Source organism: Macrobrachium nipponense, chromosome 2 (genome assembly GCF_015104395.2).
Source record: "Macrobrachium nipponense isolate FS-2020 chromosome 2, ASM1510439v2, whole genome shotgun sequence".
In the NCBI taxonomy this organism is placed as follows: domain Eukaryota; kingdom Metazoa; phylum Arthropoda; class Malacostraca; order Decapoda; family Palaemonidae; genus Macrobrachium; species Macrobrachium nipponense.
Genome location: NC_087201.1, coordinates 134,212,278 through 134,235,288, shown reverse-complemented (window position 1 = coordinate 134,235,288; position 23,011 = coordinate 134,212,278). Strand labels below are relative to the sequence as shown.

The following is a 23,011-nucleotide window of genomic DNA, read 5'->3' as shown; positions in this document are numbered from 1 at the left end:
TTAGATACAGTAAATGATAAGTCATTAAGTATACGGATATTTGAGTAACTGCAACAAGAGGCTTACTGTATCATCTTTTCGGCTCATCTTTGTCATATGTTTTAGTATTTATCTGAACATTATATAAATGGCAAAAGATATTTTTACCAAAACAAATATGTTATCGATGTACCAGATATCAGTATGATTTGCGATTGAAAAATACATAAAATAATTTCACGTGAAGACATCCAAGAGATTTATATTAATCAGGTATTCACATTTATGACGATTTTTCGATAATGAGTTTATTTACTTATTTATTTTCGTAAATGTTAGCAGTTTCTGCAGTATGTGTACAAAAGCATACATGCATCATTTGAAAGGATGCACAGACACGTAAAGAGAATATTAGAGATTCTGCGTATGGGGAGTTAGGAAATTATACTCGGTTTTTGTTCCATCTCCCCATCCACAGGCGGTGCTCGCACATGGTAACACTGCGTCCCGGGCTTTAAATAGTTACGCTTAATGTAAGTTTTAGGTAAATAAAAGGATATCTGGGTGTACATTTGCAACTGAAAAGTGTTTTAATCGAATATTAACGGTGTAATTCGCACACAGTAAATTATTAAAATACATTTCAGTTGCAAATGTACACCCAGATATCCTTTTATTTACCTAAAACTTACACATAGCGTAACTATTTAAAGCCCGGGACGCAGTGTTACCATGCGCGAGCACCACAGGCGGGTGGACAGATGAAAAAAAAAAAAACCAGTATAGTCAAATCCAAAGTAGAGTTGCATTCTGGCTCTTATCGATTAAGCAATGAGTATACAGTGAGCATTTAGATACTTCTAATATCTTTTGAATTTGTCGTTTTGTTTCACCCTTTTGTTTCTATCTTCCTCTGTCATCCGTCGCCGAGCGTACCCTATTTTACCTCACGTAAGGGGTTAGTTAGTACCGTCAGTGCACCTCATGCGGTGCAATGTAGGCATTACCTAAGGTTCTTTGCAGCGTCCTTTCGACCCGTAGCTGCGACACCTTTCATTCCTTTTACTGTACCTCCTTTTATATTCTCTTTCTTACTTTCTTCATAGTTCCGAGCGCTTGGCCTTTTGGTCAAACTTCTATATTCCATTCCTTATCCAATCTTCTCGTAGGCAGTAATGACTTTGCCGTCCGATTAACGGTTTTCATGTGATGCTGGATTGCTCTGTTGTTCGTGTCAGTATCGTGTGCAGTCTGTCATTCGTGTGGAAACTGTGAGTTTTTTTTTTTCGGGTTCACTTCATAGTATTCGGTTGCAGTCTCATTCGTGTGGAAACTTGAGGTTTTTTTCGGGTTCACTTCATAGTATTCGGTTGCATTACTGGATCCCTTACATTAGGCCAAAATAGGTATATTTATCTCGTGCTAAATTGCTCTCATATATATATATATATATATATATATATATATATATATATATATATATATATATATATATATATATATATATATATATATACACTCACATGAGTTTTCATTCTAGTAGCAGATACGAGGCCAAAATAGGTATATTTATCTCGTGCTAAATTGCTCACATATATATATATATATATATATATATATATATATATATTCTATACTATATATATATATATATATATATACACTCACATTAGTTTTCATTTTAGTAGCAGATACGAGTCATAGCAGGAATTATTTTTTCAAGTTTTTTTTTTATTTTAGTTTTAGTTATATAATATTAAGATGATGTCCTTCGTTTCTTTGTTAGTAGACAAAACTGTTCCCAGCGTCATATCTTTTAAATGCCTCTACACCATCCTGGAATATTCATCTTTTGGTATTCACAGGAATCACCCAGTGGTTAAAGTTTCTGACGAATCCAAAATACCAGCACCTCAGTTTTAAGTTACTAGTAGAAATTGATTTGCTTGTCTATTTTCTCCCATAGTTAGTAATTTCATTTTTCTTGAAATTTTGAAGTTTACTAGACACATCTGCCCAAAATGACATCTCTTGTATTAACCGCCTAAACAGATCATTTGGCGTCAGCCCAAGTGTTCTCAGAAGTATAACCTGGTAAGGAACTAGTTTTATGTTTCTTTGTTTTGTTTAACCTTTAGCTTCATTTGGTAAAGAATGTGTCGCTGCTGTGAACTTTGGTAATTCAAGTGAGGAATTGAGCTGAAATTGGGAGAATTTGTATTAATTCTTGTTCTCTTATAGCCAGATCTAGTTCTACATCTTGATTTTTATGTTTTCGTATCTAAAGCTGTATCAGTTAGGGAAACGGAATTAATGCAAGACAAAGTGATGCGTAGGAACTATGGTTCGTTCGGTCATTAGTAGGCCTAGATAGATCTACATGGTCTGCTTCACGTTTTGAACATCAGCTAATAAGTTGGAGCTCCTCAGTGTTCATGGTTCCCAGACAGACAGACAGACGTATAGATTACTTAAAACCACATTGCTCTTTCACTTCCTTCACATATTCAGTGTTGGTATTGAGAGGTTTTCCTTCCGTCATTTTCTAGTATGTTAATTATATCATTCATTAATCTCCGCTTCTTGTGTAGCAGACCTTAAAGGTCAATTAGGGTTAGTAGTACTTTCTCTTTTTAGAGGAAGTTAGGAAACGAAATGATTCACTTCGTCTCTAGTTCATCTTGCTGTAGAATTACGTCTTACGATCTTTAATTCATAATGTCTTTCTAGTGATGTTTTTTTTTATTGTAATCTAAAAGCCAAATAAATTTATGAATTGTAGATATATGCAAATTCTTATGGTGCGCCTAGTAGTATGAACTTTGTTACCACTGGAAATGACATGTAGTTCATAAGATAATTGCTTATTTTGTGCAAATGACCTAACTCCCTGACACCATTCACATCTTTATCTTTATTAGTAGTAAATGAGGTCAGGGAGGGGATTGATTTGACCTGATACGGAAAGGAAATAATTTGCATTGAATGAGTAGTACATAGAATTATAATGGCATTAACTTGAAGCATTTGTTCATAGTTAACCAGAATTAGTGTGTTGTTGCTTAATGCATATATAACTTTAATTCTCCTAGTGTTAGAATTTTAAGTTTATTACTGAAACTAATTTTCTTTTGTATTTAATCATTGGACATGTTGCTCATTCCTTGCCTTAACTGAAGTGTATAGCTCCTTGCTATATATATGTATATATATCTTTATCCCAACAACATTCACGATTATTGACTAATGTACTGACTAATTTTGCTGTGTTAGAATGCATTATTTTTAAATACTTTTTTAATAATCTATTAATACCTACGTCCTCCATGTTAAATAACTACTATTATATTATATATATAATATATATATATAATATATATATACTAATATTAAATATGTCCATATATAAAATTATAAATTATTATATTCTATTTTTAAAAAAAATATATAATGATATATATATATATATATATATATATATATATAGATATATATATATAAATATATATATAAAATATATATATATATATATATATCATATATATATATATATATATATATTATACGGATCACTAGGTATTCATTGATGATTACTAAGACACCAAGGGAATTTTACCTCATCTGTTTTGTTATATTTCGCCACCAGGACACCAACCAGTCCAGGACATTGAAATCCGTGTTGGAGACTCCATCAACATTCAGAGGAATCGACTGTGTGCCTGGTTTCCAGGGACTATAGGTGAGTACTTAAACCTTTATACATTATTCTACACCAGTTCCTCCGTATAGTTTACTTTGGTTGCCTACATTTGGGTTTAATCATTTATTCAACTTTTTATTTGTATACGTATATATTGTGACGCAAGCACGCGAGAACGTAAACAGGTATATAGTATGTGTAGTCAAAACATGTAATAAGTTATTTCGTGTAATGGTTATAACATTTTGGCAGCACGCGAAACAGCTGTTCACTTGGTATTCAAAATATATCTGGAATTCCATGAAATATATAGTCATCATCAATTGCATGAGGTGGGTGAAGAATTGTTCTACCTTTACACAATTTGGTCGAAGACATTTTATGCATGGTAAGATATACTCACATTTACAGGTCTGTTAAGAAAATTTAAAACAGCTCCCAAGTACACATTTGAAAATTTCATTAATATTATTAATATGATTATTATCCAGGCAACAGCCCTTGTCGAGAAAGCAGAATGCTACCATACCAAATGCCTTAGTTAGGAAAGTATTCCAGATAGAAAAAAGAATAAGTTATATAAAAAGAAGAAAAAAGTAAATAAAACCAACTACGAAACCAAGATTCGTGAGAATGTTTCGCCAACTGCATGACTAAGAAGACCACTCTATAATTTAGCCGTAGCTAGTATAAGGTTTCTTGAAAACCGTTTGGTTTAGAACCTCACTATAGGAAAAGCAAGACTCGGAATTGACTGTGTGGTTAGTACTACGCAGTGCTTGGTGTAGTCTGGGAAGACCGGAATGCGAAGGGTAATTAATATTAGGAAAAACTATGCAGTAGTATATCTATTAAGCGATGTGAACGACGTTCCCAGAGGTTAATACTGAAATCTGAAATAAATAATTTAATAGAATTCAGGTTATTTTTTCAAGCAATTTAAGACTGTTAGGGGTTCAAGTGGTGATGCCAGCACTGGTGCAGGCCGGTATGGGCTGGTGTAGCAAGCTTACGTGTAGGCTGAGGTTGAGAGTTGGTGCTGCAGGCTTTGTCGAAGAAGTGCTGTGTAGGATGTTGCTGCAGAGGAAGAAGGGTGATTCGTCCTGTATCTGTTTATTTTATTATCGATGGTTGGTACGCATTGACCCATGAGATGACCATTGAAAACCGTTTCACGTATTGACCAAAAATTTCAGCTGTAATACGAAGTGGCTGACTCCATATTTTAGAAATTATAACGATAGTATTCTCTCCTTTTCGCTAATGCGTCACACGACGGTTTTTGGTGATAATATTGAGATGTGCCTTTGTGTGTGTGTGTGTGTGTGTGTGTGTGTGTGTGTGTAGGTGTGAGTTTGCTTGCATGGGGATGTATATACGTTTCAAGCTCCAGGAGATGTAAGCAAGCTGGTTGGTACTAAATTTTGTTTGGATGTGCAGGTTATTCCTATCTTTGGATAGGACACAAACCCGAGTCTCTGAGGTGAAAGTTACCTCATATATTTTACGTATGTTGCATATACCTCTAGCGAATAAATAAAAAAAAGAAGGTACCCAGCGACTGGCCATTGCGCAGGTCTCAAGTTCAAAATCTGCTCATGTCTGATAGACCCAGGATTCCTTTCCCTTTGACTCATGGATGAGGCAGCTGGTGCCGCATTTAAGTGGGTAGTTTCAGACTCACGATTGGTTGAATCTAGGTGACTCCCAGATTACCGCTCATAAATTCACTCAGCAGAAAATGTAGATCTGACTTTGCCACAGTGAAGAAAAATGGTGTTAAATGTATATTATAGTAGCAACATCATATAGTAATCCTTTCACTTTTTTTAGTCTTGTGAAACTTCTACAAGAAAAAAAAATGTTTGTGCCTTTTTCTTTTATCTATCCTGTTTTGTCATTAGGAATGATTTGGACATGAAATTGGTTAATGGAGTCAGTCCAAAATCCAAAATACTCCAGCTCATTAACACAAATCATCAAATGTTAATTCTATGATTTTTTAGATGACTGTGGCTCGGCATGTACCGTTAAATGGGATAAAAAAAAAAAAAAAAAACACACACATATTATATGCCACACGACTGCCGTCGGGTGGAAGTGGTTTGGAAATGTTCACATTTGTCGCATCGCTACACAGCGACATTAGGGAGGTCTTCAAGCCCTGATTGGCACAAGGACAGACACCGTAAGGATGTGATGTTGATGCTTAAATAAACGTAAGGAATTTATGGTGTACAGGTCTCTGCAGTTTCGAAGGTCGTGGATTGCACGTCTTTTTTCCACCATGGAGAGTATTGGGATACAGTTCGGTGTTCAGTAATGATATAGACTCGTGTTTATAAAACTAGCCAATACGACTTATGACTCATAGTTGAGAAGGGAAAAAGGCCTTGGAATTTAATATATGCCATCGTTGTTTACCTTGCCATCATGTACAGTTAAATATTGGGTAGTCCAGCGTGTTTTTGTGTTGGGCAATTTCCTGTGTTCAATGTTGCCAAGGTATGGATGGAGAAATGCTTGGCTTGCTTACATCTGGAAGTTGGGAGTCACCCTTGATATTTTTTGGTTTACATAAACAACAGAGAAAGATGGAAGGAAATGAGAATAAAAAGATTGCTTTTAGAGTGAATGTCTGTCGTAGGGTATTTCATTATTGAAACAGCAAACGGTAATCCAGTCCTTCTTTAAAAGTTAGGAAGTCGTTTCTGCAGTGATGAAAGTACGACAATGAAGAAAGAAACTTAAGTTTTATCAGGTAATCAAACACCTAAAAATTAAGATGCCTCATGTAAGAACACTGCAGGAATTAATGTGTTTCACACTAAATAATTGCTGAAGAGCGGTTGCAAAACACATCAGATTAAAAACAAGAACATAATCCCCTTTCAGGACCTAAAGACGAGCAATATACTTTTCATGTATTTAAAATTAAAGAAATCAGTGAATGTTCATGATTTTTTCTAATCATACGAGAGGAATGGAAGAAGAAAGAAATCACTTACAAGAATTTTGAGATATTTTTTTTTAAACGAAAGAAAGGGAAACCGATAAGTTATCATTTTGTTTATTTTGTCTCCAATTGCATTGCTTTATGCCTTTTGCATTGTATCTATTGCCTATGATCTTTCTCACCTGGCTTTATAATCATATTTATCCCATTTTCACCTTTAACTTAAGAAACAAACCTTCTAGTCTAGTCTTTGAAGTCTTTGAACTATATTTAGAAGAATATTCGTTGATGTGCAGAAGGACTATTTTTTTTTCTTGTTTTAGGTTTTATAGTCGTAATATTAACCCACTGGACACCTACTTCCTCTCCACATCATTTCTCCCAGGGTACGAACCAAGAAGAGTCAAGGGCTTTGAGTGCGTGGTAAGATGATAACACGTAAGGTCTCATTGAGTGGACTACGAAAAATATTAGTTTTGCCTGAGGCTTGTCATTTACTCTATTGTTTCCGCTTTGACTTTCCCAACTGTCCTGTCACAATGGCAGCTTGAGCGCTACAGTTCTATAAGTAGATGAATGCCTCAAGATTAACTCGGTAACGTAACCGCTCACCTTTTAAATGCCCGGTGCCGAGCGCGTTTCACGGGAACTGAGGTTTTGGATCACAGGTTAAACATAGTGCCGTATCTCTTTGTTTACGTGAAAACTATTAGTTTTCCAGCGAAGGTATATAAGTTCAAATGTATTTTTATGTTTTTTTTTAAGCTCTTGGCTTTATGTTAATAAACTTTCACTTAAGTAAGCTTTGCTATGGCTATATTTTTATCATAAAAGTGAGACGTTTATCGCAGTGTGATTTCCGTATTCGTCCCACCATTTAGCGATGTTAGTTTGTGACAGACTATAGCAACTTCACCTCATCCTGGAACGTGGCCTTGGTCATTGAAATAAAAAAAAGCACATGTCCCTGTAGATATTGAGATCCGTAAATTGAGCCTCGTTCTTCCATGATGGAATGGGTTTTAAGAGGCCAGGTTGCAAATGTTCTCTATTATTATATGTCATGTAACAGGAGACTGGTGGTAAACTTGGAGAATTGGCTTGTGAGGTAGTATCACTAGATAACTCGAAGTCTTAAGTAAAAACTTTCAGTGCAGGAGAGCATAAGGTAAACTGGCACGTCAGGTTAGACTTGATTTTGACGCTCAAGAGAAAGTATATCTCAGTCTGAGACTAAAACGATCAAACAAGAAAAATAAAGAGAAGCTATTGACCTTTTTTTAATAGCCTGTTTCTTGATTTACTCTGTTGATTTTTTGGTAGAAATCGAGTCTCACGTGTTTGAACGAGATGCCTATACATTTTTTTTTTGGGGGGGAGGGGGAATACAAATAAAAAGACAATGACTGCAGGTGGCTCTTAAGATCTTTGTATCATTGTCAACCAAATCCAGCCACTGATGTAACAAAGCTATTTATTGCACAATAAGGATTGGGCTTATTTGGAAGTAGGAACCAGCAATTGTAATACTAAACGGCGTGGAAATATAGTTCCCAAGGTTTTATCCTTGTCATTCTTTGAATTACCATGCAATGACTTGCCAAGTTTGGCAATACAGTTATTTGTAAATAATGATGTTTTGATGCGAAGGTTTCCTCTTTTTGAGACTTATGTCTCTTTGTATGCACAGTTACTTATTTCAACTTCCAGTAGCTAAAATATGATCCTTTAAAGATTGTTGTTATTCTACTCTGTGTTTTCTGCTATTAGAAATAATCTTAACTTTATACCTGTATATTGCGTTACTACTTAAATATGATCTTCAAGTGGGGTTATACAAAGTACTTGATTTCCCCTTTGTTCCACAACTCTTTAATATTCACAAATGAGCCAGTTTGAACAGCTGTGATTCATTACATGATTAGCTCACTTATAATTTATCCGATGTAAAGCCAACAAGCACGTTAATAGCTGGACGCCACGTTTACATATCGTTATATCCATTAGTATGGACTGATTGTCTTTATCTTGACCGGGCTTAGTCTAAGATTAGTCCTGTTTGGTGATGATTTGTCTGGTTGCATTCCATGTTTCCGTTTTCGTTCTTGTATTTGTTTTTCTCTCCTTTTCCGGGATAAGTTTTTGTCACTGTGTAAGATTATAATCGGATTTATTTGCGGATGTATGAAGGCAATTTAGAGTTAGATGCAACAGCAGTTGTGATCATTGTTTCAATATATCAAACTAATCCACTCTTAATCCTCCGTAGAATATAATCTTATGATTCTTCAGTGGAAGAATTATAAGATGGACAACTCAAGACCGTAGAAAGGGGTTTTCTGTATGAAAGACAAATGAAAGTAGGCAGGAGAACATAACATGTTCCCAGACAAACAGAGAATTAAGATGTTACTGAAAGAATTATGCACAATTTCAGCAGGTTTTACATAGTTTTTTGGTGAAAAAATAAGGCTAAAACTTAACATTTCTATAAAAAGGGAATTATTATTAGCCTTTCATTTGGCTGCTGTTTAGGCCCCTTTTAAATCTGCTTAAAATCACTTTACTTTCTCGTAAGATGGAAATGTTTTATTGTAATATGATAAAATCATGTATACTGTTCAAAGGCCCCCTCCTCTTCCTATGCCCCGCCCACACACACACACACACATTGAAAACATTCAAAGCTCTTGACAACTGCAAATAGAATATTTCTTCTTCCCTTTTCTGCTCACTTCAATTCTTATATTTTAGTTGGATGATTCTTCTCACAGTTCTTATGTTCAAAATTTTCCTGCTGTGCTCCACTTTAATCACTAGCCCCTCCTCCTATTCTCAGCTTTTAAAGCCTGCAGAGCATTGGTTCCTTGAGGGTTATCAAGATTTTTGTTTATGTTGTTGTCCGACACTTTTCATAAGTGTCTTCCGGAGAAAGTGATCCTTGTACTTTGTCGTCTTTTTTTGCTTAATTTTTTGTGTGATTCTTGTACTTATTCTTTCTCTTGCAAACCTGCGAAGGAAAGGAAGACGACTGTTGTAATCATTCTAACAATTCTTCTGTTGCTTAATCTCCTGTTAAACTAGTTGAAACTTTATCCAACTCTCACTTCCAGATGCATCTTGAATCTAAATTTTCTTTGGAATCAAAATGATTATTTTTTGCAAGGCAACGTCTGCCGAAGACCTTTCCTGTCGTTTTGGATGCATCGGGAAATCTTATCTCGTTGCTCTTGATATCCTTCAGAAGATAGCAAACACAAACTTGTGTTATGTTTTCTCACCCCAAATCTTAGTAATATTCCCTGGCTCATAGCAGTCATCCTTTGCATTCAGATTTCCTCTGACTGGGCCAAGCTCCGCGTAGTACCAGATAAGCAGATAACTGTAGCGGTCTTACCTTTCTATATATAAGCTTCAGTACCACACGGTTTTATGGGACTTTTACTTCAGCAGTGACCAAATTGTAGAATGATCCTCCTAACCATAGTACATGTGAAGTGTGGAACTTCCGGAGTTGAGTAAGATCTCATGAGTTTCGTCTCGTTTATTTATTTATTTGATGTTAATTGTCTTAATTCCCTTTTTTGGCTGTTTCTGGTTTGTAGTTGATCTTTTCTTCTATATGTCTTAGTTTTCCTATTGTAACCCTTGGAATAATAATAATAACGATAATAATAATAATAATAAACGATCAGGCAAAGAGCCTTTGGAACTATGGTATCAGAACAGATAGGGTGATACATGCAAATAGACCAAACGTGACGTTGATGGACAAAATCAAGAAGTATCACTCATTGATGTCGCAGTACCAGGGGAGACCAAAGTTGAAGAGAAAGAAAGGGAGAAAATTGATTAGTGTCTAGACCTGAAAATAGAAATAAGAAAGATATGGGATATGCCAGTGGAAGTTGTACCCATAATCACAGGAACACTAAGGACGATCCCAAGATATCTGAAAAGGAACTGGAAAAACTAGATGCCGAAGTAGCTCCAGGACTCATGTAGAAGAATGTGCTACTAGAAACAGTGCACATAGTGAGAGAAGTGATGGATTTCTAAGGAGGCAGGATGCAACCCGGAACCCCATACTATATAACACCCAGTCGCATGGGATGATTGGATGATTATGATAGACCAATAATAATAATAATAAAATAATAATAATAATAATAATAATAATAATAATAATAAAATCCAGGTGACTCTGCCATTAGAATCTGCACGCCAAGGTTCTCTCTCTCTCTCTCTCTCTCTCCTCTCTCTCTCTCTCTCTCAACTTTTGATCAAATAATTTTGTTGTTAGCGCCGACCTTGTATATATTTCTGTTTTCTTACCTACCCTCTATATTCTATAGAGACTGGTGTTTATTTCCAGTCAGCTTCTATATATATATATATATATAATATATATATATATATATCATTATATATATATATATATAGATATATAGATACATATTTATTATATATATATATATATATATGATCTGACTGGAAATAAACACCAGTCTATAGAATATAGAGAGGGTAGGTAAGAAAACAGAAATATATATATATATATATATATATATATATATTATATATATATATTACATGATTTTTCTTCTTTTTCCGATTACTCTTCGATGATTTACATTGAATCTTGAATATCTCCATCTTCACTCATGATTTTTTATATTGAAATCACACTGAGTTTAGTCTCTCCAAGAAAAAGTTCTTATCTATTTCATCGCACTAATTTCATCGCAATTCTTGTATTTTGTGCTGTGAAGATGCTATCCGTTTCTCTTCTGTCAACATCTTGGATGTTCAGGTTGCATCAGTAGTGTCTTGGATTGACCACACAATGCAGATTGCTAAAGTCTAAAGTTTTCGTTAACTACATCTTGAGTGTGTGTGTGTGTTTTTTTTTTTTTATCAAGCGGATCCGGTCATGATTGAAATATTGTAATAAAATTCGTGGTGCTTCTACTTGTTAACAAACTGCACCCCCCCCCCTCCTCTGCTGCCTTACACACACACACACACACACAGGAATGAATTTAAAGCAATTTATATCTTCGATAAAACCGGCCTCACCTTGTTTGTAGTTCATCTGTCAGAGGCAGGCCTAGTGATACCTGTCATGCCACCTCATCAATCATGTACCAGACATAGCTCAGGAAAATGGATCGCTAGATACCGGTGGCTGTTTATTTAATTCTTTATTTAATTTATCTATTTTATTTTATTTTGCTCGAATGTGGTCACCTCTCATTGCTTCTGTTATTCAGGAGTTCCTTACAGATTTGGCCACACATTTTCCCCCTTATATTATAACTAGTTTCCATCAAGGGTCTAGCTTCACTGTCCGTTGGTATTTGTACGAAATTGATCAGTCTTGTAAAAGGAAGTGACAGGAACTTGTTTGGTTTGTGAATAATTAAGTAAATAGAAACCGGTTGACCTATTGAAGCCAGTCTCAAGTAGGCTACGAAGCCAATGAGATTTCTACATGAGACAGGGTAGTATAAAGAAGACAGGAGGGTTCCATAAAGGAAAAATTAAAGATTTTGTATATAAAATGCTGTATACTGTATAGGAAAAAGTGTGCAAAGGCATTTCATTATCGACAATATAAGGTAAGTAGGTATATGGACACCGCTTGCAATATGTAAGTAAATTTCAAAGCACACAAACTATATGTATATATTAATTTATATATAATATATAGATATATATATATATATATATGTGTGTGTGTGTGTGTGTGTGTGTGCTCTGTGTGTGTGCGTCTGTGTGTGTGTGGGTGTGTGTGTATACACATGAATGTATGTATAGAAATGAAAAAAAAACACTCAAACATATGAACATGAGTAAATGAATGTCAGAAAACAAAAATATGAACATATGTAAATGAATGTCAGAAAACACAAACATTTGAGCATATGTAAATTAAAGTCAGAAAACATAAACATTTGAGGATATGAAAGTGAATGTCAGAAAACAAACATGAACGTATGTAAATGAATGTCACAAAATACAAGCATATGAACCTATGTAAATGAATGTTAGAAAACACAAATGTATGAACATATGTAAATGAATGTCAGAGAACACAAACATATGAACATATGTTAATGAATGTCAGAAAACACAAACATATGAACATATGTAAATGAATGTCAAAAAATAAACATATGAATATGTATGAATGTCAGAAAACACAAACATATGAACATATGTAAATGAATGTAAAAAAATAAACATATGAATATATAAATGAATTCCAAAAAACACAAACATGAATATATGTACGTAAATGAATGTCAAGAAACACAAACATATGAGCATATGTAAATGAATGTAAAAAAAAAACACAAATATATGAACATTTGTAGTAAATAAGAGTAAGGAAAGAAAAAACATATGAACGTCTGACTAGCTTGATGATTCCAGAAGCCCCGCCCACCACCATTTCGGTTCGTCAAGTTCCCCGCTTTTGTGTTAGAAGGCGTCCATAGGAGAGCAAATAAACGCAGGAAGTCACAAAACGCGAGAGTAACAAAGGCAATTGGAAGATCAATAGAATAAATAAATAAAAGAAACCCCTCCCAATTCGAACTCGACGGAAAGTGACCTGACGTCACCCTGGACTTTTTTTTTTTTTTTTTTTTCCTCTTAGTTGATAGCCCTGAACTATAAGCCCTATTCGCCTTTAGACGTCCTATTACGGGGTGCAGCGTTGCATCCAGGCGTTGGCTCATTCTGCATCGTGATCACTGGGCAGCTCGCTTCAGCTATAACCTCTAGGTTAGAGGTACTTACAGCTTTTCCCTTAATTTCTTCAATGACTAATACTTAATTTTCCTGCAATGTCTTGTAGAGTTGTAAAATTTTAATTTTTGTGTGATTATTTTTGTTTTGTTTTTTTGTTTTTAGTTCGCTCTAGGTTAGAGATAGTTACAGCTTTTCTCTTAATATCTTCAATGATTTGGTCTTAATTCCCATGCAGTCTTGTAGAGTTGTAAAATTTTAATTTTTGTATTTTTGTGTGTTTTTTTTTTTTCGAATCTTTTTCGTAGTTCCAGACACTTGTTCTTACTTGTGAATTGGACTTCGTGCATACAAGTCTTTCCGTGACTCAGCCTCAACCACCGTTATGCCATTGTTAAGTCCACTCATTTTTACAGATTCATCAAGGTTGCTTATGACTCTGCAAGATTACCTCTGAATGCAGCCCTCGCCTGTTGCGATTATAATTCTCTGGTACTCTCACTTATTTTCTCACTTTCTAATCCCTTTCTGGGTTATGCAATACCTCTTGTTTTTACAAACATCATTGCGTCTCTTTTGATGATTTGCTTTCTAGTGTGTCTGTCATTAGTCGCTGTTTGTTTTCTCAGACATTCATTATGTAATACATTCGAAAATCCAACTAAATGGTAGATTTTGTCGTTCGAAATCAAGTGGTTTTACTAGATATCTTATACATTGGGATCAGTACTTATTCTTACATATTTAAAAGTCATTACCAATCAGTTATTTATCATCGTAGAGGAAAAACTAACATATTTGGAATTCTGGTGAAAAGCTACCAGAATAATGTTTTTCGCCAGGATTCCAAATATGCTCTTAGTTTATCTTTACGATGATAAATAATTGATTGGTAATGACTTAAATATGTAAGAATAAGTGGTGATCCCAATATATAAAATATCTATCTACAGTTACTTCTGCTACTATTTTGAATGATTTCTCCATAATCCGATTCTGTGGGACGGATTTGCATAAATTCAAAATGAATCAATGGGACGAAAATGCTTAGAACCGAAGTTTTTGGAGAGAGAGAGAGAGAGAGAGAGAGAGAGAGAGAGAGAGAGAGAGAGAGAGAGAAGGCCGTGGCGTTGGTGAAAACGGGTGTAGATGGTGCAAGGGCATAACTTGCAAGCGCACAATAATGCGTAATGCTCGTCGGAGCCATAATTGTAGCAGTAGCAGCAGCAACAGTAACATCGTTGTGACCATCTATGTAACAAGCTTTTAGTAACCACACTGAGGTGTGTCATCTTCGGTAAGCGGCCGGTCCATTTTGCGCCATCATAATGTAAAAAAAAAAAAAAAAAAGAAAGAAGAAAACCTGAAGGAGGGAACTGCGCCAAAGCTCCAAATCACACTTCACCACCCATCATTATCCCAAAAAACCAAACATGACACAATTGCTGATAGTAATCATCGACATCACAATTCCTTTCGTGTTCTGCTGGCAACTACTTTCATTTGCCGTCGAATTGTAATCTTGCAATGATGAATGCCATTATTTTTTTTTAAGGAAAATTGTCCTCCTTGAAGTATGATTTCGTCTTTTGTTGTTATTTATCCACGAGTTTTTTATTGTCTTTAGATTTTAAATGAGAGAGAGAATCAAGGAATCTTTTGTGTTGAACAATGGCTTTTAATTGATACCCAAATATTTCGCTGTCGTTCTGTTTTTTCCCTTTATTTCTGTGATTAATTCATGTCTAGTCTGCAATAATCTATTTCGTTTACAATAAGTAGAACGTAAACTGCCATCGTGACTAGTAATATCCAATATCTTTTTATTAAGAATTAGAGATATATTTCGAATAGAGAGAAATATTTGATATTCAATTTTCAAAGACATTCCTCAGCAGAATGATCAGTATTGTTTGATTGACTTCAAGGTCAGATGATAATCTTACCAATAACCTCATGTAGTAATTAAGAACTTGGTTGCTTTATGAGGCTTCTGCAGAGGGGGGCGTGATATACACCTCCCTCTCGCATTGTTTGCTGCAAATGGCATGCTGCAATGGAAGCTACGAGCACAATGTAAGGAAACCGTCTCCATTGTATCTTGAATTGCTGCTTTTGTCTTCCGGATAAAGATGACACACAATGAGCCCGGGGCACAGAATGTATGTGTTTTAAGACTTTCCACCACAAAAAGCCGGTGGTCCGAAGTTCGATTCTCGGCGCGGCCAACGTGGAATCAAAGGAATGTATTTCTGGTGATAGAAATTCACTTCTCGATATAATGTGGTTCGGATCCCACAATAAGCTGTAGGTCCCTTTGCTAGGTGACCAGCCACGTAAAAATATCTAATCCTTCGGGCCAGCCCTAGGAGAGCTGTTAATCAGCTCAGCGGTCTGGTAAAACTAAGATATACTTAACTTTTTTTTTCCACCATAAAAAAAAAAAACAGCAATCAGAGGTCGTTATTAAGATGGTTGTATTGAATACAGAACGAACAAAGGTTGCCGAATTCGATATATTTTATTTACATTGGCTCATTTTTTTCATACGAAGTAAATATCAGCGTCGTGGTTTTTGTGTTGCCGATTCATTTCTTGAAATAAGTTCCCCTTTGTACCAAGTAGAAGGGAAAAGGTTTTTACTAAGATGTATCCATATATAAGTTCAAACACAGACGAATACACGGATGCCTAGATGTTTTTAATGCCAACAAACTGCTTGCATATATGATGTTTCTTTCCCTTGATTTTAATTGGAAATCCTGCAATATTTCCTTCACGAAATCCCGCTTGACAGGTAAATTCAAGAGTCCTTTGTGATGGAAGTCATGGCTAGACCCCGAGATTTAAAAACTTGCTCTGAGGTCACAAGCACCGTTGGCCCCGAGATTATTCATGTGAGGTTTGAAGTTGCCTAAAGGGACCTTTGCTCCTTCGTTCATGTTTAGCTTGAGGGAAAACTCTCGGGAGATTGTCTGATTGGGTCATCTATTTTTTTTCTTCTTTAAATTACATTTGAATTGGTAGTTGATAATGTTTTGATCTGATGTTGGATGATCCCTTTGTTGCTACTGATTTTGATATTTTTTTTTCATTTGCTAGGATGAAACTAATAAAAATTGACATATCGAGCGCATTTCTTTCAGCAAAGGCAAAATTTCGGTTATATTTGTCTAAACGCAAATGCTTCAGAAGTATAGAATAATGACTGTAGTGAGCAACATATCAACATGGAAACGGGGACACGATATTGGGAATTTTCCGTTATTAGTTTTGTGAACAAATTCCTCATCTCATATTGTTCAGTTTAACAAAGAACCAACTTTTCCTACGATAAAATCCGATGAGAACTGAAGTTTATGTGTAAAACTTCGATGGTACATTTTTTCACTCTTCTTCAGCTACGTTGGGAACTTTATGAGAGAGAGAGAGAGAGAGAGAGAGAGAGAGAGAGAGAGAGAGAGAGAGAGAGTGTGTGTGTTACAAGGAGTTACAAGGATTAGGGTGTCTCAAAGACTTATTAGTTCATCCGAGGAGACATCGTGTGCTCACTTACTTCAAGGAGCAGGTTTTAATGTTCATTCACAGCCTCCTAATGATTTTGTCTAGCTTTCTTTTAAACTCTTCCACACGGTTGCTGTTTACAACTTCTGGTGAGAGAGAGAGAGAGAGAGAGAGAGAGAGAGATCTTCTGCAGTTTCCTAAGGCAGAGGTCAAGGGCCTTGAAATGGAAAGTGGTGTACGGGCATCCTGAGGGTTATGGCCTTTCCACATGACGGTGCAGCATCTCCCAGTTTCCGTTTTTACAGGCGGAGATTGTTGTGTGCCAAATCATTGGGTGAGCTTTTCCTGATGACGCTTAAATCAACTCTGATTCCTTGAGATAATTGCAAGGAAGAGTATTTCATTGGTGTAAAGCAAGTTGAACCTTAAGACCATCGCGAGAGATGTCGCAATGCTCATAGCACATGTCGTGTGAACTTCTTCGCTGAATCTGTTGTGTGGTCAACTTCTCGTGTTTGGCTTACATCACTGGACCCATCAGGTAGTTCTGTGGGTCTGGCAACCTTTGTGCAGTACAGTCCCAGAACGGTTTGCCGGTCTGCATCACATGATTCCGTCAGTGAAAGTTGTTTTAGCGCCGGGCCTGTGGTGATTTCAACCTCCACTCGACCCATCATTCTTGTTCTCGGGCAGCTGCGGACTCAGGCCGTCATTTAACGATGACGTCACTCATTTTCCAGCCTCTCATTGGCCAAGGCCCAACTCCAGCAGATGACGACTTCACCTATTGCGCTACAGCGGCCACCGTATCTTTCATTTACAAGGATGGGGAGCTGTTTCTTTAATTTTTTGTTACAGATTTGCCTGATTTGTTTTACGGTTATGAATTGCTTTTGTTGTTGCAGAAGAACGCACTATAAAGGTACAAAAGATTTTACTGAACAGTTTACAAAACTGCTCACTCCAGCCCCTTCCTGTTTTTTTTTTTCTTCATGACCCTGAACTCATGATGTGTTCTTTTTTTGTTGATATAATAATGCCATTTTAGTTGTCTCTTTGGTAAAACTAGCGAATTAATGGTAGGAAAATGTTTCGGAATTAGACTATTATGGATTTTGCAAATAAAATTTATAATATCCCTTCCCTCGAAAGCAACCAGAGTAGAAAGTGGTTAAGCGATGTTCATTTATTCTGGACAGTAACAATGATGATAATAATACACATCTCACCAAAATTAATGGCTGCATTATCGGAATTCCATTTATAATAATCTTCAGTATTCTTCTGACGATTTCGTTTTCTGAAGGAGAAATGTCACGTACTCATTACCGCCAAAATTTCTATTTCTTGTGCTTGTAGAATTACTGTACTTCAACATTATCTTAAGTAAAATCGAAATTTCCCCGAATGTGTCCTTACACTTCCATGACTTAACTTGAATATCGGACAATTACCATATGACCTTCCCCACAAAAAAAAGAAGGAATTCTTAGAAGAATAGAGAAGCTATATTATAAACTGAAATATGCTGATACAACCATTCTTTTTAATGTAACGTATAAGAAAGAGACGGCCTCCTCCTTCCTAGTTACAGTAAAACATGATGATAATAAAGATAACATTAATAATAATAATAATAATAATAATAATAATAATAATAATAATAATAATAATAAAATAATAATAATAATAATAATAATAATGAAACATTCCTCGTAAAATGTGGCAGTTACCTGGATTCTCTTTTCTGATTAAAAAGAAACCTCTAATATTTATGCAGAAAATGATTATTGTGATATTTTAACTTCGATAGAGTATTATATTGGGGTCTTATGCGTAGGGTAATTGCTTTTATAACTCTCCCCAAAATCATACGCATTGATTTAGAAAATCAGTGTAAAGTCTGCATTGATTTTCTAAACTTTCCTCATAGGCAAGTAGAGTGCATAATCCGAATCATCAACTGCAGATCGCTTTGGTGTCGAGTCGTAGGACTCAAGTTAGCTTTGGATAGGAAAAGGCGCCAGAGACGAATTGTAAAACATTGGTTGGCGTTTTCTCCAGCTTTCTCTTCATGTAAGTGTTTGCCCAAGAGCTCTTGTTCTGAAGATTTTTATATCAAGACGAAGTTGGATGGACGAATAAGATATGATAAAATGAATGGTGATGAAGGAATGAAATTCATGACCAAAATGAGTCGTTCTCTTGACGCTTTTTCTAGTGTAGTCTTAACTAAAGCTGTGTGTTTGAGTGTTGTCGATGATTTCAGAGCCGTATGGCATTAATACCTCTCGGTCAGTGTTGCTTGCTAACTGTATGCATCCCTGTCGGGCATCTGCACACAACAGTTTACGTGTTTGGTTAGACAAGATATCGCTCACGCCCTTATTCTTTGATCGAAATCTTCAACGGAGACTTAATCTAAAAACTCTGACTATTCGCAATGCTCGAAGAAACAATGATGGAAAAAACTGACATTTTGATATTTACTTGATGTCCAGAATAATAGTTACTTGTGCGCTCAAAGAATTATTCCTAAAGGTCTGTCATTTTTCAGTTCTCTCACTGTAAACTTATCCGTAGCGCTAGTGGTCCTATAACTGTACTTGGATAAAAAAAATTCCTTTAAAATGACTGACAAACTGATGAAACACAGAAGGCTAAAAATGATGGAATCTCTTGCCATTCGCAAAACCACTGCATACAGTATCTCCCCTAGTAACCTACATGTGTCTCTTAACGTCTATGACATCAGCCCATTAAAGTAATTATAGCTGGGATACTGATAACTACGTTCCCAGAAGGTTAAGAAAGATCAAGGACCCGGCAGTCCTGCAGGTAGAGGTCCCAGAGACCTTTGACTGGTGTCTATATGCTTTTTTTTAATCATTTTTATTTTATTGTAGTGTCGTTTTTTAGGACAAGATGGTACTACTTAATATCTTCTGTTGCTATGTGATGACTGACTGCTTTCCCTTTGATGTCCAAAGCTCGCAGCTGTTTCCGTCCAGTGAGGATTCGCTTTTCCTGTCTCTTTTGCACCTGTCTTCCTGTCCTTTTCGTGCCTACCAATGTGTTTCCCTCGCTCATCACTTCCTGGAGGGGTTACCGTCTATCGTAATATGCATTTCATGTTCCTGTATTCGGAAGTTTTTTCTTATCCTTCCAGCTACTTATAATATGCTTATGGTAGTAAGTCTAGCCCTACACGTGAAACTAATTTTAATTGATTTCTATTTAGAAGGAATGAATAGCTACAGAAAGATCAATCCAAGAAAGCTTTCATGAAAGTAAGCCTTTCTTAATGTATTCGTCAGTTTTGACTCCCGCAGCTTTCTAAAGTGCCCGTTTAATTTTTTTTATGATTGCTTTTTGACTCGGAATAGCTAGGTCTGAGCAAATTATGTTAAGAAATTATGAAAGGGATAAGAACAAAGGAGAACATGGCCAATAAAAAAGAATAACGGGAATAATCAAATAAAGCAGATTAATATAGATATTGCCGATTTAAATATTCATTCGCATGACGTATCCGAGAGTATACTGCTGAAAATAGACTTAGGCTAATCATGTGTGAAAATCAGAAGTCAAATTTAGGCCCATTAAATGTGGCATGCAAATTATTTTATTGGTTAAAGGAAAAAATTAGTTTAATTACACATTGCTATTAAAGAAATTGACGTCCTAATGTATTGTTTATCGGCTGTAGGAGACGAAACGACGATACCCCAGTACAGTACGATACGTTTGCCAAGACTCGAGCGGCAGCAAAGCCAACTTCAAAATGCTTATGCTGTTGAAAATAAAATGAGAATTCGTGGACTCGTCGGTATATATTTTCCTTACTTTGCAAAATTAATTATCTTTGATACGTTGAATAAATCTACTTAAATCTAATGTAATTTATTTCAAGTATAGCACCTTTGACAGGAAATATGATTTATTGATAAGTAAATAATCTGGCACCGGCATATGGCGATATTTCCATAACGAACAATGAATTAAGAAACCTCGCCAGTTCTTCATGGGCTGACTGTACCTACATGCAAAGCTAATAACAAAATTTACTTTATTTTGGTGATAACCTCGTAGATAAATAAATGGAAACATACTCTGGAATCTGACATGGAACCAATATAACAAAGCTGCTAAGACTAAATGTTTTAGCAATAAAACAGTAAAGAATACACATTTGCAATATTTTCGATGTTGTGGCAGCGTTGCCTGAGATATTTCGAGTAGGAGTTCATTATACTACAAAATCGAGTCTTCCAAGGGAGCCGTGAATTTGTATATCAGAAGGTTCTGTCTTCATCCCACGGTTTATCCAAGTCTTCCTCACCACTCACTCACTCACTCGTCCGCCCTCCCTCTTGCCATTGCTGTATTCGAACCCAGAGGCGGTTACCGCTCCAGAGTATCCGCTGTAGACAGAAAACTTGGTCACCTTGAGAGCTTCCTGCAGCCGATGGATACAAAGTTGGAATGTTCTTGGACGGAGCAACCGTTGAAGGTTTTGGAGACCAGTCCTTTGAAGAATGATTTTCGGACATGTACCAACAAGTTTTTTTTATCTTTTTTTATACGGAAGTGATATTTGACAGTAAGCCTAGCTACCGTTTGATCTTTGAGATTTCCGGTGTCTCTTCCCTTTTTGCTGCCATGTCCTTTTGAAGAGCACTCGTCAGAGAAGCTACTAGAGCTATTCAATGACTCTGCAATGATGTGTAATGGTTTTGATAGTCGTATTTAGTTTAAAAAAATATTTGCCATGAACTGTTTAAAGTCGAGTTTTCTGAGGCTGTGAAGTGTTTATTTAGCACTAGTTGTGTTGATAAACAAGACTAACTTACTAGGAAACTGACGTCACTCACAATCTCAAGAGATCATTGATGAGGTTGCGTAACTTTTTACTTTATTTTATGTATTTAGTATGTATATATTTATATTTATTTATATATATATATTCTATATAATTTATATATATGTATATATATATATATATATATATTTTTTTTATATATATATATATATTGATATATATAGTATAATTTTTTCTTGTAAGCGTGGGAAATGTTCTAGTTGAATGAAATCCCAAACGACAGTCCATTATATAACACTGAAACCGACGTCACTTTAAAAAGATTTGCAACAAGGACTTCTTACCAGTTGGTTTTAAGCTGCTGTGGGTAACCCGTTGTAATGGGTAAAGTTGTATGGGTAAATTTGTATTAGTATGAGAGTTTAATAACATAGTATCCAATAAAGACTGCAGAATATAATGGTCCATAACGCAAAGAATAGGCTAAAACAATTCCAGTTATTTTTTTTTCTTTTTTTTTTTTTGTGCAAAGGACAATAGACGGAATATCGGAAGCCGTCCGGTTATTATCTGTTAGTCCTGTCCTTGAATGCAAATGCCAGGGTGGCAGAGAAGGCAGTCTGTGAGTCTGCGCGAGTTTATGACTAGATTCTTCTTCTTGCTGATTGTTAACAGCGTTATTCCAAAATGGCTTCTTAAATTTCTCTCCCTGCATTTATGAGGATAACTTACTCAATTCCATAAAAGTAACTGGGTGTATTTTAGGTTTTCCTGTTGGAGTGATTAGTAACACACACACACATTATATATATATATATATATATATATATATATATATATATATGAATATTTATCTTATCACATCACCGTGATTCATATAAATCATTCAAGCTACAAATGTCCTTTAATATCTAATTCAATTTTAGTTGATACTAATTTCGTACCCCCATGGGATCGAACCACCGTCCAGTTGGACGGGGAACGAAATCAGGATCGGACAGTGACCCATGGGGGTACGAAATTATTATCAACTAAAAAAATTCCCCTCGGTACATATATGAAAATATATCAATTCCGAGGTAGAGTGAATTAGATATTAAAGGACATTTGTAGCTCGAATGATATATATATATATATATATATATATATATATATATATATATATATATATATATATATATATATACATACATACATACATACATACATACATACATACATCCATACATACACATATATATGTGTGTGTGTATATATATATATATATATATATCACATACGTACATACATATAT

At 35.5% G+C, this 23,011-nt stretch overlaps 1 protein-coding gene across 1 annotated transcript in view; it reads left to right on the top strand.

The window, feature by feature from the left end:
* LOC135221007 (CUB and sushi domain-containing protein 3-like) overlaps positions 1–23,011 on the top strand; it is a 190,513-nt gene that overhangs the window by 138,614 nt on the left and 28,888 nt on the right. Inside the window, exon 5 of the mRNA XM_064258723.1 lies at positions 3,626–3,718. Within this exon, the coding sequence (XP_064114793.1) occupies positions 3,626–3,718 (93 nt within the window). The remainder of the gene's footprint in view (positions 1–3,625; positions 3,719–23,011) is intronic.